The sequence below is a fragment of the Anser brachyrhynchus genome (genome assembly GCF_964034855.1).
Source record: "Anser brachyrhynchus genome assembly, chromosome: 1".
Classification (NCBI taxonomy): Eukaryota; Metazoa; Chordata; class Aves; order Anseriformes; family Anatidae; genus Anser; species Anser brachyrhynchus.
Genome location: NC_137694.1, coordinates 151,254,676 through 151,272,509, shown reverse-complemented (window position 1 = coordinate 151,272,509; position 17,834 = coordinate 151,254,676). Strand labels below are relative to the sequence as shown.

General features: G+C 35.9%; 1 protein-coding gene across 1 annotated transcript in view; it reads right to left on the bottom strand.

Moving 5' to 3' along the window:
• NALF1 (NALCN channel auxiliary factor 1) overlaps positions 1–17,834 on the bottom strand; it is a 518,224-nt gene that overhangs the window by 188,806 nt on the left and 311,584 nt on the right. The window contains exon 4 of the mRNA XM_080577529.1: positions 14,630–14,731. Coding sequence (XP_080433655.1) covers positions 14,630–14,731 — 102 coding nt within the window. The remainder of the gene's footprint in view (positions 1–14,629; positions 14,732–17,834) is intronic.

Below are 17,834 nucleotides of genomic sequence, written 5' to 3'. Positions count from 1 at the left end.
TTTTCTCAAAATTCTAACCCTAAGAGATACTAATGCTGATTTAACAATTCACAGATTTTGACTGAACTGGTAACTAAGCGCTTAAGGAGCCAGTATAATCATTACTAAGAAAAGGAAACACTTCAAGGAAGAGTTTAGATACCCATAGAGTTTTGGCACAGAACTGTTTTCAGTATTTGCCTAATGAAGTGTTGCCAAGGACAACTATACTCTAGGTGATATTTTACCATTACAAATTTGTATGAAAATACAAATATGATCCTGAAAGCTGTTGGACAACCTCAGGTGCTGTTACATTGAATGGGATTCAAGAGCTTGAAGTATTTAATAGAACATACTTAGAATATCCATTCAGGCCCACTATAATTTAAAATTCAAAATTCATTCAAAACCTAATGTGGCAGTATACCAGCAGATGTAATTTTCTATAAGTACATGTCTTTCTGAGAAAAACAGGGTGCTAATAAAAAGGTACCACAATGATTTTCAAGTGCTAGAAATTTCCATTAAGCACAACAAAAAGCTTCACATTTAAAATTCTGAGGGAATCTATGAAACCAGGTTAGCCATGTCTTGATTTTTCCTTGTTAGTGAATATGTTGTTATTCTGCACTTCTAAGTCCTCCGGCATAAAGTATTAGGTATCACTACTGCAGTATTAAAGTTTATGTACATATATTATTAAAAGACATTGTTTTTATACTTCCATGTTGTGCAGGAAAAGTGGAAAAAAATTAAAGCCCATCAATATTTCTGAAGAAAACTTCTCTTTGATTAACATGAACTGAAAGAACTTTCTGTCTTTTACAAAATAAATACATGAACTATCATGTTCAAAGATCAATTTATTTCATCATTCTTTTCAAGTGTAAATTTGAACTGTATCTGAGTTAAATTATCAAACTGTGCATCTCTGTGTATGTAGACAATATCATTTAAAACAGTCTTGAATTTCTAGACTGAGTTTCAGTCATATATTCTTATTAGTATTTCCTGTGCAAAGTAGAAAACATCACTTAAGGAGAAATGAATTGTTATAGGATTTTTTTTAACTGTCATTATTCTGCTGCTCTGTAGAAAAAGATGTTTCAGCCGGCTTTTTCTCGTTAACTGCATCCTTTATACCTGTCCTTTTCCTCAGACACAGGCTGTTACATGTAAGTTCTAAGAGTACTTGGGCATGACAGAGCAGACAAGAAAACATAATTTGCACTTTTTGTATCTATTCCTCCAAAGGCATTCATTCAAAGTTATTCTCTGTGTGCAACAGCCTACATACAAACCCAAGAAGTTGAAAGGGCTTCTGAAAGACCTGACTTTTAAGTTTTCAGCTAAATTTTGGTGATTTGCCTTCTGATGTACCTTGCCTTTTTGCACAGGAAATTGCTAAATTATCATTTCTGTCGTACAAAGTAGTACCTCTGAAGAGGAAATACTTAACTTCTAATAAACCAGATTGCAGCAAATCATATAGTTCTCAGAAAAGGATGTCTAAAAAGCCTTGCAAAATTTGTATTAACCAGCATATTTTCTTGCCTTGCCTTGAAAATGCAAAATGTATCTGGCTGAATATATATATATATATATATATACATACATTTAATATTTTATGGAAAGAAACAAGTATATTATTTTTTATTTTATTTTATTTTAAATATTATTATTCCCATCCCATATTGTAATGAAACAGACAATTTCAGACTGAAAACATCAGTACCAGTTGTCAGGTTATTCAGATGGTGTATAACAAATCCATTCCTATTTTTATTGATATATAAGATTGAACAAGAAGAGGAATCCAAGACTGACATTTCCTGACAGTTTGTCTTGCCTGTTCTCTTATTGGCTGGTTTAGAAATAGGAGTGAGTAGAGGAGAAATTTTGTTATGGTCAAAAATTTCATTCAGGACAATGTAAAGAGTTGTTTCCTTAAAAAGTTCTGCTCTCAGTAAAAGACTATTTTTTAAACTGAATGTGACAGGTAGAAAAATTGCACATCAGCACTATGCTAATGCTACATATTTAGTATAGTTCACACCAAAATAAATAAATAAGATAAAGGAAACCACCTAAAAAAATATTCATGTTGTTTCTGATTTTTTAACTTAGTTACAGATTCAAAATGATGTATTTTCCTTGAGGAAAATAAGGAAAAAAAAAAAAAATCTTCTGAAATGTTTTTCACTCTACTGTTACCAGCAAATTTAAAACACAGAACTTCTTCAATACTTAAAGAACACTTAAAGGTGAGATAACTGATGAAAGCTTATGTTGTATGTTTCCTACTGAAGAATAAGCTTTGTGGGTCTGTCTTCAAACACCAGCTTCCATTGCAGGCTCTTTTCTTCTACAAAAAGCATTCCCTCTCAGCATGCTGTCTTCTGTGACTAGTTTTCTGATATTCACTAATTCCTATATACCATAGTAATGGACATTTTATCCAGTTACAAGAAATTTTCTAGGTTTCAAAATCTTGCAGCTTTTAGTATTACTCCATCTTTATCTTCTACTCATCTGCTTTATTTTATTACATCTATTTTATCCTTCTCATCTACTCCTGCTCTGAACTCATTGATATGTGGGACAGTAATTGCTACATGAAGGTCACAGAGCGAAGGCACACTTGAACAGACAGTACATTGCTAAATTCAGGATGTAACTTTGCTCTAATACACGTATGTTAATAATATATTACACTTTTAATAACAGAAAGAAATCATAGTTTACAAAGGACAAGGTTTATAGGACAGAGGAAAGCAGGAGACAGTGAGACCCTTAGGGAATAAGTTACCATCCCTGATATTCTTGCAGAAAGAATCAGGGATACAGCTGAGGAGATTTCATCTCAGAGTATCACATGGAGTGCTTGAATTCAGTAACTGAGTGAAAGAGATGTATTTCTCTAGTTATACCATTTCATATGGTGTATAAACCTGGAAATACCTTCTTGTTGTTGTAATCATTTTTTTACTGTATTACAAGAGTGGTTTTTTTTTCTTGTTATATATTTTCTATTTTTAGAGTTGTTTGTGAGTCTAAAGAATTTTGTGGCAGTTCTTTCAACTCTTCAGATTATATTATGAAGAAAAAGATTCTTCAATCTGTCCAGCTTGAAAATATCAGTCTAAAGAGAAAGAATTAAAAGCTCCTTTCTAGAAAATACTTTTTCAAGCCTCCGAGTGCACAGAAAATATATATTGACAATAGCTGATGGCAGCATAAATTGGCAGTGTCATCCATCTATCCAGATGGAAGGAATGAAACAAAAGCCTGACACCCATCTACGGTGAGATGTGACCTAATATTAGATCTTCTTTGTGATGCCATCCTTCTGACCCAGTTCAGGCAACTTTACTGTGGAAGAACTTCTACCAACTGATTACTTCAACAGAAAACGTATGTTTTAATATACAGACACATCAGACACATCTCTCTCTATCTGAAATCTCTTGAAATCTTATATTTTAAACCTTTCAAGAGGCTCATTTTCATGAATAAAACTCATTATTCAGTTAAATTGACTGTACTTTCTCCTTACTATTTTTTTTTCTTCTGTTTCTCTAGAATTATTTTTTCAATCAACATTTGAGGTATCCTGTATGAGCTTATCAGGAGGATAAAGCAGCAATCTGTGAAACAGGAAAACCTGAAGTAAGACAAATCTTTGAGTAAACTTAACTAGAAAGGTTACAGTAAAATTGGGAGACAGGAACAGGAAGTGAATAACACTAGATTGATCAAGTCAGCTAGGGGGCTGTTAGCAAATACCATAACTATTTGGAGCAGAAAAGCAGAATTTCTGTAGCACCACAGAAAACAAATTGGAGTACTGTCCTGGTTTTGGCTAGGATAGAGTTAATTTTCCTCCTAGTAGCTGGTATGGTGCTGTGTTTGGGATTCAGGATGAGAATAATGTTGATACCATGCTGATGTTTTAGTTGTTGCAAAGCAATGCTTACACAAAGCCAAGGACTTTTCATCTTCTCGCTCTGCCCTGCCAGTGGGCAGACTGGGGGTGTAGCGGGAGCTGGGAGGGGACAAAATCAGGACAGTTGACCCAATTTGGCCAAAGAGATATTCCATACCATATGGCGTCATGCTGAACAATTAATATGGGGGGACTAGTGGGGGTGGGGGGTATCAGCAGCTCGGGGATAGGCTGGGCATTGGTCAGAGGGTGGCGAGCAATTGTATTGTGCATCACGTGTTTTGTACACATTGTTAGTAGTAGTACTATTATCATTATTATTATTATTATTTTCCTTTCTTTTCTGTCCTAATAAACTATATTTATCTCAACCCACAGGCTTTCATTTCTTTCTGGTTCTCTCCCCCATCCCAGAGAGGGAGAGAAAAGGGTGAGCAAACAGCTGTGTGGTGCCTAGCTGCCGTCCAGCTTAAACCACAAGTACTTATTTACATCCTCCACACTGAACATGCATCAGGCTCTTTCCACTAATTTGAGTTACTTGGTAATAGTCAACAGGATGTCACAAGTCTTTTATTCCTCACAGCATGTCTCCTTACTCTGCTTACTAACAGAGAATCACTGTTCTTAACCTGTCATCATTTATTTGTAAATATGTGATATACATCTACCATATAACAAAAATAGCAGACCATTGTTCATATTGAATGTGTTACTTTTTTATCAATATTAATGCTCAATCTGCTGACTAATCAAGTTATGTAATTAGTGTGTAAACCTCATCTGTAATGGCTGACAGTATTGGAATCTATAACAAGCATGTAGCATTACAAATTAGCATTTATTTTGTGGTGTTTATTGGGTTACAAACTAGAAGAAGAAGAAAATTAAATATAGCATTCATAATCAGTTTTATAGAACTAAATCTACCTTTTCTAACTTTGCTTATCTTCTTTCCTGTCTTTCTTATGAGATGGTGCTGGTACGATTTCAGTAGTTTTTTTTCTCTGTAATATTACTATAGACACATTTACAAAGATATACAGTTTAGGATAGCCATATTTTTCACTGTTTAAAAAAAAACAACAAACAAACTATTTTAAAAATTCTAACTTAATAAACATCCATACTATATAACTGTTGATAAATTGTTTTATAGGAGATGTTTTCAAGATTATATATTGGATTTGAGGTGGGTAGCACAGTTATAAAGTTTTTCTAGTATTATCAAGAAGTGGTATAGATTAGCAAAATCTTTTTTTTCCTGTGCATTAATTAGAAACTTTCACCAGAGAGACTGCTCTAATGTGGAAACAGACACCAGACTGGCAACAACAAAACTGAAAAGAAAAAAAAAATAGTCTGATCTGAAATGTTGACAGAGCGTATTGGTAAACTCATGTTGCCAGGTGAGATACCTGGCAATGAATTTTGAATCATAGCATGAAGTAATTTAAAAATATCTGAAAGTGTGGCAAAACACCATCTGCACGTGTTGTCATTGCTTTATTAACTGTAATCACCGCCATCAAGAAAAAGTAGCATACCTGCTTATCTTGCAGCAAAGCTCCCTTGAAACTCTGTCACCACAAAAGCATAAGCCGGTCACATTAATGACATCATTCAAGGCTTTGGCTTTGCTAATATGAAGCAATATTAGTAAAAATGACTAGAATTTTCCAGAATGTGAGTGCTCATCATTGCCATTAATTTAAATAGAACTCAATGATTCTGCAGAATTTCTGGAAACTAAATTTTTTGTACATACATAAAGGTTAGAGGCCTTTTTGAATAAATCAGGTTTGAATAAATTGCAATAAAGAACCTGATTCTGCTCTACTAATCACTAAGTACAGTTTTTAAGACTATTTCAGAAGGTTAAACTGGAGAAAGTAGCATGTTCTGTGACAGTAAGAAAAAATATATCTTAGAGACTGTTGGAGATAATAAAATCTTCATAAGGACATCATTCTACTATGGCTTTGAAGAAATGTTTATACATTTGCCATATATTCTATATCAATAAATGTTACACGAAAATGTTAGAACCATAAATTTGAATTTGTATTTGTTATTCATGCCATATCTGTCATGGATTACTGTATTTGCATTAGTCCACGTCAAACAAAAAAACAAACAAACAAAAACAATACACAGTCCCAACCCAATAACAAAAAATCACAATAAAAATCATTCCTGTTAAGTACACTAAGAATTTATAGCTTCCAGTTTTAATTCTCCTATACACACCTAAAAAATAAGCTGCTTCATCTTGTACCAGGTTTGATTTATGGCATTCAAAGTAAATACAAGAATGAAAGACATGAATACTTGTTATCTCCTGGTAAATTATAGGCTTTCGCAAGCATGTATTTTATAGCCTAATGTTAAGAATTATAAATATAAAACACTATAAAAGCTTTGTCACTGATCACCCAGAGGACTTAAGAAAGACTATTCCTAGCAACTGCTGGGTCTTTAACTAGAGGTCAAGCAAAATTATATTGAAAGCCATAGGAAGACCTTCAAGTTGTCACGTACCAGATTACTTTTTGGAGATTTTTCTGTTTACAATAACAGAATGGCATGAATGTCAATACAGATATTGCTATGTAAGATGATATCAAAAGGATATTGTGAATACACAAGTGAATAGGAAACATAAGACACGAATCTCATGGAAATTCTTTAATATCCTAAATGTGTTTGTTTTTTGCTTGTCTTCCTCAGTAAGCGTCAGGAAGCTGTGAAAAATATTTTCAGAGATTTGATAGCTTTTACCAGGCTCATATCTCCATTCTTAATGAAATGCATGAAAAGAATCCTGCAGATTAAATGGGAAAAACTACAAGTGATTAGATGGGAAAAGAGACAGCAGCTCGTGGTGATAAGGACCTCTCTGGATAGCACTTCAGGGGAAAGCTGGTTGTGATTTTCTAGCATTTTTTTCCCACAATATCTATGTTGGCTAAAAACATATATGTAAGGGTTTTGACAAGCATGGGATTTCCAGGAAAAAAAAAAAAAAAGTCAGAGAAGAAAATTCACTCCTGGACAGCAAATAGATTAGACACTCAGAAATTCTCTTTGGCCTTTAGGAGATCAAATTTGAAATTCATGGCAACACACACTATCAAATTGAACCTCATTCTCTTCTATTTCAATGAAATACCCTGTTAATTAATTGGCAGAAAATGTTTAACTTTGATAAAACTATTTTACTAAGCATGGAAATCACTCAGAGGAGCCCAAGTTTGAATTTTAACATTCACAGAATCACAAAATTGTTGAGATTGGAAGACACCTCTGGAGATCATCTTGTTGAATCTCCCTGCTCAGAGCAGGGTCAGCTACAGGTTGACCAGGGCCCTGTACAGCTGGGTTTTGAATATATTCAAGAAAGGAGACTGCACAACCCCTCTGGGAAACCTGTTCCTGTTTTCAAACACCCTTACGGTAAACTTTTATTAGGTTTAAGCAGATTTTCTCGCAGGCCAGTTTATGCCTATTGCCTCTTGCTTTTTTGTTGGCATCACTAGGAGTCTGGTTTATCTTCCTTACATACTCCATCACGCATTTATACACAGTGATAATAACTTAGAAAGCCTTCTTTTCTCCATGCTGAACAGTGCCATCTCCCTCAGCTTTCCCTTATATGACAGATACTCCAATCCCTTAATCATCTTTGTTGTCCCGTGCTGGACTTGCTCGAGTAAGTTTATGTCTGTCTTGTACTGATGAGTCTGTGAGTGGACCCAGCATTCCTGGTGTGTCTCACCAGTCCTGAGCACAGGGAAAAGACCAGCTCATTTAATCATCTGGCAACCTAAAAGAATTCTTTTTTGATGAAGAATATGAAGAAATTCTAAATCAAAATTTTTTGATTGGATGGATAAATTTTCCCATAAAAATATTCAAATTAAGGACGTAGGATGACAGAGAATAAAAAAGAGGAGGGCAAGCAATTAAGATATTTTTAAGAGATCTGGAAACTGAATTTGGACTTTTTGAATTCAGCACAGTTTGAGTCAAGTCCTACAGAAACTAGCCTGAAATACAAAACAGCACAGGGTGTGGGTTACAAAATATGACTTCAAAACTTCTTCAGTCAGATAATGAGCTCCCTAGCAATATTCAAATTAATTGTTATACAAGATTTTTTTCTCTCTCTCTCTCAAGAGTTACATGGACATTATCTTTATTTATTTATTTTTACAGCAATTCTCATTCCAGTTTTCTAACTTTAGTCTTTTCATCAACTCTTAACAAAGTATAGAATTTTTGCATATAATTAACTTCCCTAATATATTTGATTCTATATCCAAAATAGAAAAAAAAAATAGATAATTCTATTTCTTCTTTTAAATTCAGCTCTAAAGTTATAACTGAACCGTTTAACAAAAAAAATGTGAAACTGGGATAATTACATTCATAAATGTATTTTGAACCCTTAAGCACTAGTCTGCAGTTTTTATTTGATTTGCATCCTTGCAACCTTGTAAAAGGTTATTGCAGCATTGTAACAGCTCTGTTGCTTTTTTCTCCCCCTCCCCCCACCCCCCCCCCAAAGAAATGAAATCTGAAACATAAGACGTCCTCCCTTCAGTAACCATGCAGAACATGTTCACTAACATGCAGGATAATAGATCAGGTTGGGCTCGTGTTTAAGAAAGTATTTTTGTATGCATAAGGAAGGTAGTCTGTGAACACATGTTGATTAATGCTCTGTGAGCAGTCTTGCTGGAGTCAGGTTCTACTTGAACTGTATGAAGTTGAAATTGCACATAAACCTTCATAAGATCAGAAATGAAAAGGATAAGTTATGCCTTATTTTCCAGGCTTTAAAGTACAGCAGCACATAAGTTGACCTTTCCCCATACATATGGCAACCGGATATGCGGCAGTACTGCCGCTTATTTCCTGACATTATTGCTTTTGTCACCACCTCTGCCTCCCTCACTGCTGCTCTGATTGCTAGCATTTATGTTGGTGACAGGAGCAGTGGCAACAGACACAGCAGCAGGCAGCATCAATCTGTGAGATATATCTTCATTGTAGATGTTCTTTGGAAAGAGATTGTCTTCCATAGAGTAGAATATGAAGAGTTAAATGAGATGTGCAATACAGAAAAAGAGCAATCAATATGTACTCCACAGAAATTCCTTAAAAAACAGATGAGAGAAATGTAGCATGAAATGTAGGTTATGTCTGGTATTCATGTTCTTCTAACCATTTTTAATATGTTAGCATATACTATATAAAGCCATAAAATTGCCTTTGCCATCTTCATCATTTTTGTTTGCATGTTGGAACAACTTATTCCCAAGGAAGAAAGTGCCAAAGGGAAAGAATTATTTATTTTCACTAAAACCATTTATGAACTCTCCAATGGAAAGATAAAGGAAGAGCCAACTGTGCTGCAAATGCCCAAAAATAATTTCATAATTTCATCTATTTTCCTGTTCTTAGACTACAAAAAAAAAAAAAAAAAAAAAGAAAAAAAAAGTCATTTTTTCCTCCAAGGAATACTTTAAGGAATACTTTTTTTTTTTTTCCTGATTTATTTTTTCCCCACACTTAATGCAAAGGCATTTGCTAAAAGGTCCTATCTTGAATTGAGTAAAAGCTCTGAAGTTGGAGCCTCATACAATATTGTAGCCCCATCTGAATCAAACAGGTGACATTTTCTGGCTTAGTACAGTGGTTTTCTTTGTCATCTTTATGTGTTCATGGGTGACTGGCATTTATAGCCCCTTACGTCCTCATGGCCACTGTAACAAACTATTTTTAGGCTACATTTTGCTCAAAATCAATTAACCAAAACTACATACAGCAGTGCAAAGGAAAAAAAAAAAAAAAAAAGAGCAAGAAGTTGAGCAGGTTTATGGAAAACTATAAATTTTAAGGTTAAAATTTCTTTTAAAAACATCACTAAAACCAGCAAATTTCACAAAGTAATTGTAGTTCTGCACTATTTCCTTTTGCAAATTCTTATGGAAAGAAGAAACATTTCTCAGAACTCTGCCCAAGTATTACAGAGAGCCACAAATTACTTACACAGACCAGAGAACGATTAACTACCCTTACCCTTGGCATCAGTCCACTTCATTTAGTCTGAGAAATGAGAGCTTATACTTCCAGCTAGTAGTTATAGAAAGGTTTTCCTCCTCTACTTTAAAGCAGTCACACTGTTGTTAGCAATCAAAGACAGTTGCTACCTGGCTTGCATAAGTACTAGTGCTGGTAATTATAGCACTCTCTTTCTCCTTTCCTACCAGGAACCTAAGTATTCTGTAGCCTGAGAAGTAGAAGAAAGGAAAGAATTATGTACAGAAATGAGGGCAGGGAGGGAGTCCCAGGAGGGAGAGATGAAAACAAAAGACGCTTATGATTTCTAAGAGTTTGAGACAACAAATGTAAATCAAAACTAGGCATTTTTCTAAATACTTGAAACAGATAAGGTTGTGTTTCCACAGTCTGTAATTACTGTACCTGTTAAATAGAACACCTGAAACCAAGAGAAGGGGGATCAAGGTACCTGAAGTGCTGGAACCCACATTCTAAGCCATTACCTCCTGGAGGTTTAGAATGACCGTGGTTAACAGTATGGCAATTCACAACTAGTAGAATTGAAAATACTATTTTGATAAGTAAGAGACTCCTCCCTTCAATGATTTAAAAAAATAAAAATAGAAATAAAAATCTACTACCAGCTACAGCTTCAGTCTTACTTAGTTTTGGAAGTAAACTTTAGAAATATTGTTTCCAAATGGTAACAGATGTAAATAAATTATAAAGTTATTCACTATAGGGTGATTCTTATATGAAAAAAAAATACAAAGAGGGGGAAACTCCCTTGGTAAAAGTAATAATAACCTAGACTGTCTTTGACATTATACTTCAATGTGTAGCTTCACTATTACATGTGCAAGGCCACATATAGAATGCAAGCGAGCAAAGCTTGTAAGTTGAAGAAAAATCTTTTTTTTTAGGTCAAGGCAGTATAGATGGAAAAAATGCTTTTGGGCAAATATGCCTTTCTTCAGGTCTGAAACAGAGGGAACAGCTACAATTCTCAATCAGAATTTGTCAGTTTAGCAAATAACGTGCTAATAAAATGTCCACTGAAAGAAAAGGTGATTGGTAACAATAGAATAACAGGGATGTTGAAGGGAAAAGGAGCAAAGAAATGAGGGAAAGAGATATGATAAAAAGTTTAAGAGAAAGACAGAGACATAAAACAAGCTGTCAGGGAGGAGGGAAGTATGCTTTTAGAGATATTAAATATTTTTAGAGATATTACCTATTCATTCAGTGGTTTTTGTTTGTTTGTTTTGTTAAATGTTTCTTCTTAATTTGTGATAGCTACAAGAATACCATGTCTAATACATGATATCCAGTACAGCTGCTTAGGTTAAAAAAAAAAATGCTATTACATTTCAAGTGCTGCTACTGGCTCTGAAGGCATGGGCAAGGCTTTCCTAAATTTCATGTATTGTGTCTGCCTCTTAAGACCTTCATTAGCCAGAATTTTTAGAAAAGTTTTAGAATTGACCTTGCACTATACTAATTAATGGTCCCAAATGTACACGAAGTGTATTCTCAGGTGCATTTCTTGGTTGTCATTAAAATCTTTTCTTTATATGAAACCTGAAGGAGGTCATTGATTTTCATCACAGATATCAATCATGATTCCTACAAATTCTTGGATAAATGAAAGGAAGCACCTCAAACAATATAACATTTCTTCTGGACACATTTTTGTGTATATGTTCTGTGGTTGGCAAAGAAGGCTGGGAATTATCCCCCCTTAATGTGATAAACCCCAGGTTTATTATGATAAATAATTATGATATGCCTCTGAGAAACAGCCATGGAAAGGTTGAGAGCTTGTGAGTGAAAGTTAAGGACCACACCAATAAAGGACACCTTGTGGTCAGGGTCTACTATACGGCACCTGATCGAAGGGAGCCTGTTGATAAGGCCTTCTTGCTTCAACCACAAGAAACGTCACACTTGCATGCTCTCATCCTGATGGGGGACTTCAACAACCTGCATGTCCGCTGGAAAAGCCACAAAGCAGGCTGTAAGCAATCCAGGAGACTCCTGGTGTGTGTTGAGGATAACTTCCTGGTCCAGGTATTAGGCAAACCAAGCAGAGGAGAAGTGTTACTGGACCAGGTGCTCACCAATGCTGATGAACTCATTAAAGGAGTTAAGATCAGAGGCAGTCTGGGCTACAGTGACCACGCCTGATTGAATTTGTGATTTTGAGGAATGTGAGCCTGGTGAGGAGCAAAGTCAGGACCCTGAACTTCTGAAGAGCAAACTTTGAGCTATTTAAAGACCTTGTGGATGAGATCCCTTGGAACACTGTCCTTAGGGACAGAGCAGCTGAGCAGAGCTAGCAACTCTTTAAGGACATTTTCCTTACACCACAAGAACTCTCCATCGCCCTGTGTAAGAGAACAGGCAGGGAGGGCAAAAAAAGGGATTGGCTGAGCAAGGACCTGTTGGTCAAACTGAGGTGCAAGAAGGAAATGCACAGGCAGTGGAAGCAGGGACATGTGGCCAGGGAAGAGTACAGGAATGCCGACTGGATGCGCAGAGGTGGGAAAGCCAAGAGGAAAGCCAAGGCACAGATGGAACTGAGCTTGGCAAGGGATGCAAATAACAAGAAGGGATTCTATAGGTACATCGGCCAGAAAGGAAAGGTCAAGGAGAGTGTACCCCCTTGGATAGATGAGAAGGGAGAACTGGTAACAACAAACATGGAGAAGGCTGAAATACTCAGCAACTTCTTTGCTTCAGCCTTCACTGTCAGTCAGGCTTCCCACATCTCTCGTTTCCCTGAACCTGTAGATGAAGGCTGGGGGAGCACAGTTCCTCCCACAGTAAGCAAAGAGCAGGTTCAAGACCACCTGATGAAACTGAACAGGCACATGTCTATGGGGCCTGATGACATGTACCCCAGAGTCCTGAGGCAACTGGCTGATGGAGTTGCCAAACCTCTCTCTGTCATATTTGAAAAGTCATTAGAGTCAGGTGAAGTCCCTGGTGACTGGAAAAAGTGAAACATCACTCCCATTTTTTAAAAGGGTAAAAAGGAAAATCTGGGGAACTACTAACTGGTGAGTCTCACCTCTGTGTCTGGAAAGATCATGGAAATGATCCTCCTTCAAGCAATGGTAAAGCATATGCAAGACAAAGAGGTGACCTGAGACGGCCAGCATGGCTTCTCCAAGGGCAAATTGTGCCTGACCAATCTGGTGACCTTCTATGATGGAGTGTCTGCCTCAGTTGACAAGGGAAGACTGATCAACGTCATCTACCTGGACTTCTGTAAGGCCTTGGACACAGTCCCATATGACATCCTGATCTCCAAATTGTAGAGAGATGGATTTGAAGGGTGGATAAGGAATTGGATTGAAGGTTGCACCCAGAGAGTGGTGGTCAATGGCTCTATGTCCAGGTGCATGCCGGGGACAAGTGGTGTCCCTCAGGGGTCTGTCCTGGGACCAGTACTGTGTAATACCTTCATCAATGACATAGACAGTGGGATCGAGTACACCCTCAGCAAGTTTGCAGATGGTACCAAGTTGGGTGGTGCAATTCATACCAAAGAAGGAAGAGATGACATTCAAAGGGACCTGGACAGACTAGAGAAGTAGGCCCATGTGAACCAAATGAGGTTCAACGATTCCAAGTGCAAGGTGCTGCACCTGGGTCAAGGCAATCCCAGACAGGAGTACAGACTGGGAGAAGAACTCATTGAGAGCAGCCCTGCAGAGAGAGACTTGGGAGTTCTACTGGATGAAAAGCTTGACATGAACCAGCAGTGTGCACTTACAGCCCAGAAGGTGAACTGCATCCTGGGCCGCATCAAAAGGGGTCTGATCAGCAGACTGAGGGAGGTGACTGTCCCCCTTTACTCTGCCCTTGTGAGGCCCTACATTGAGTACTGTGTTCAGGTCTGTGGCCCCCTGAATAAGAAGATGTGGATCTGTTAGAATGGGTCCAGAGGTGGATCTCAAAGCTGATCAGAGCGCTGGAGTACCTCTCCTATGAAGAAAGGCTGAGAGCTGGGTCTGTTCAGTCTAAAGAAGAGAAGGCTCCTGGGTGACCTTATTGCAACTTTTCAATACTTAAAGGGAGCTTATAAAAAAGGTGGAGGGAGACATTTTACTCAATCAAATAATGACAGGACAAGGGAGAAAGGTTTTAAACTAAAAGAGGACAGATTTAGATTAGAGGTTAGAAGGAAATTCTTCACTCAGAGGGTGGTGAGGCACTGGCACAGGTTGCCCAGAGAAGTTGTGCATGCCCCATACCTGAAGGTGTTCAAGGCCAGGTTGGATTGGGCCCTGAGCAACCTGATCTAGTGGGTGGCATCCCTGCCCATGGAAGGAGGGTTGGAACTAGGTAGTCTTTAAGGTTCCTTCCAAACTGAGCTGTTCTGTGATATTATTCTATGGTAACTCTACACTATTTTTCTTCACATTTTTTTTTGCTGATAATAGGAATAGTGTTTTGCTCACAGGTTAACATCCTTTATGTGATTAGCTTCTACTTTTTTAATGAGCTCATACATATTGCAGTAATTGGTATACTGTATATCTGTCTGTCACAATGTTCATTTTGTTACTTTAATAAAATTATATAATATTATATATATATATAATATCAGTAATAAGAAATTACCTTCTAAGACTCTGTTTAATTTTACTGTATGCCCTGTTGCTCAGATCAATTTCGGTGAAGAGGAAAGTATCCTTCTTCTCATGTCTTGACTGCTGCCAATACCTATGAGGTCATGATAAAGACAGGGATGGGATCAAAATTATGTCTCCTCCATTTAAAACACTATAATTGTCCTCTACTCAATGATTATTTAAGATAAATTCATGTTTTCTCTTCATAATTTACCATGTCAAATGCAGATATCTAGAGTAGCATGAAATAAAGTACATTTCAGACGTGTTTTTGTGGACTAAAAAGGAAATGAGTGGTTAGTGCAGATGTATATTTCTATGTTATATGCATTTTCATATGGTCAGTTGGACTCGGTCTCTGATTTCCAGGCCAATACTGATCCCAGAATTTTGAGGAAACCTTAAAAAAAAAATTACACCCTTAAAATATTGTGTGCAAACTATACCTGGAGCTTCAAATTTTACCTGTTGCGATGGTCTTAGAAGTCCACATTACTATGTTATATACATATATATATGATATACAATTTTATGCAATATACATAGTGACTTTTGCGGTGATTTTGCAATACACATTTCAACTATTAATTTTTGAGCTATACTGACATGAAATTTTTATTGCTTATTCCCAGGAGTATTCTCTTTGTTATGAAACAAGACATAACATTTTCATTTTACAAGTCTTTAATCTTTAACTTGCAATCAGACTTGCACAGTATTTCAGAGATATTTTTCCTGAAGTTTCCATTTCTATGATTTAAAAAGTATGAAGTAAAATTTCTTTGATTTCTGGGATTAATTAATTAATATGGATTTTTTTCAGCTTTATTAGAATAAAATCCTGGTCTACTAAGGACAAGCGCAAAAGTAAAATATTTAATTTTTCTATGTATCATTATTTGCGCTTACATTAATAAAACTACCAATTCAGTCTGTTTAGTAGCTGAAAAGAAGTTAAGTGGAATTCACATAAACTCCTTGCAATTGGGAAAAAAAAGTTTTCTATAAAATCAGGCTGTCAGAAGTAATACCAAGTCATACTGTATGCAGTAAATGTGTTCAAGTGACCAAGTATTTAACTAAATTAAAAGAAAAATATATGTTTTCAGATATAAATCATGTAGTGAATGTTTGGGGAATAATGCTAGTAATGTTTTAAATAATTAGGGTAGACTAATAATTCCCAGTATTCCTTTTAACAATGTGAACATGCAGCACCCAGAAAGATGCAATAATTGTTCTTAGAAGCAGTGTTTCCAGGGAGAAAATCATATTTATCTATAGGAAATGGCTGTTATTAGGAAATTCAGGCAATTACTGAATTAAGATTACCTAGATTAGTAGCTGTGCAATAATGTCTGGATCCAAAGCACTTAGAAAAGAACCCATGTGAGCTGTGAATCTGCCAGCCATGCACACTTTCCCTTAGTAGTAAAATACTGAAAATACCAAGACATTACTTTAATATGTCATAATTTTAATATCAAGTCTGTCTGAGAGAATTCCACTCTAGTTTTCCATTAGAAAATAAAATAAAATAAAGTGAAACACGTTTCACATAAAAGTAAAACATTGACACATGTCTGTCAAATATCAGATCAAACCTTCTATGCAAAGCAGATGGCTGAGCTCCCAGTGAACACCTGCCACATCCCCCAGTCAACCACCCTGCCTGTCTGCAGACCAGTTTCCCACCCCACTTCCCCATTAGAGTTGGAGACACCTCAGACAGCTTTGTCAGCTGCATTATCATTATTTTTATTATTTTCCATTAGTGCTTCCATTTCTTTATATCATCTATTACCTAAGAAAATCACCTGTAAGGGTATAAATTACAATTAAAAATTTCATACAATAACTTTATATTTAAAAATAAATTATTCATCATTATATTCAGTCACGTTGCATTAGTTGATTAAATACATTCAAAACAAAAACTTTTCTTTCTGTACTAAATGACTTCACTTTTATCATGGTATTTTGTCTACAATGAAATAGGAATTCATTCATGGTTTCTTTCTAATTCTAAGTGCTAAAACTGAGACGTCAAAATTCCTATACAGACAAAGTATACTGGATTTAAATTGTCTCTGAAATATTTTCTTATTTTTTCTTCTTTCAGACTTAATGATTTTTTCCTCTGGATATCTCATCAAGCAACTGTCTATACAAAAAAAAAAAAAACCACTATGGCACTCCTAAAAGCATTTCATTCACATAGCTTTTTTTAAAAAAAAAAAAAAAAAAAAACTTTTAGTTATTGACGTGTTTTGGTTTTTTTTTCAGCCTTCTGTGAGTCAAAAATAAAAACCAAATTTCTGAAATCATTTTTGAACAATATTGGAAGCAGCTGAGACTGAAAACAATGGATTTTCCAACAGCTAGGTACATTGGTTAGTAAATATGATCTAGAAAGCTGTGCAGGCCCAAAGAGGGATATGATCAACATCAAATCTTCTCTGTAAAATGTTTCAGAAAAAAATAGCAGTTTATTCTTCAAAATAAAGCCTATTTTATTTCCCCCATGTTCTCATCATAGGAAACAGTGTTATGTCTGAAAAACTGTGGTTTTTTTTATTTGTTTGTTTTTATGTTATTTTGTAATATTCTGCTAAAATAAATAAATAATCTAGGTCCTTAATTCTTTGTACATATTCAGAAATTCAGCATTCTTGGCCTTACACTACAGAGGCCATGTTTACTTACTTACTTCATGCTTACTTTTCAATGCACGAAGGAAAGATTATACAATATACCTGCTATACTGTGCAATGGCTTGCTATTGAGACACCCAAGATTAACAGCAAACTTTATTCAGTTCTGCTTTCCAGCAACTCATGGCCATTATAATGAAAATGCTATTAAGAACTGGAAGAATACACTACACAGGAACCTGGATGCTGTGAATGCAACCCACTCTTCCAGACTGGAGGACAGAACAAGGAAATCATGACATTCTACAAAAAGAGCAAGCTAGAGGCATTCTCTCAAGAAGGAGAATGGGGGTGACTAGGTAGCAAAGTGAACAATATCATTTGAAAAGCAAACTGGTAATAAAAACAACTTTTCAAACACTTTATCCTTCTTAACATACTGCTGGATTTTTAAAAAGTTAGCTTTGCACTGAAAAAAGCTCCTAAAGACTTGAAAGGATCCTATAGATTATTTTTTATAGGATCCTACAAGTTATACAG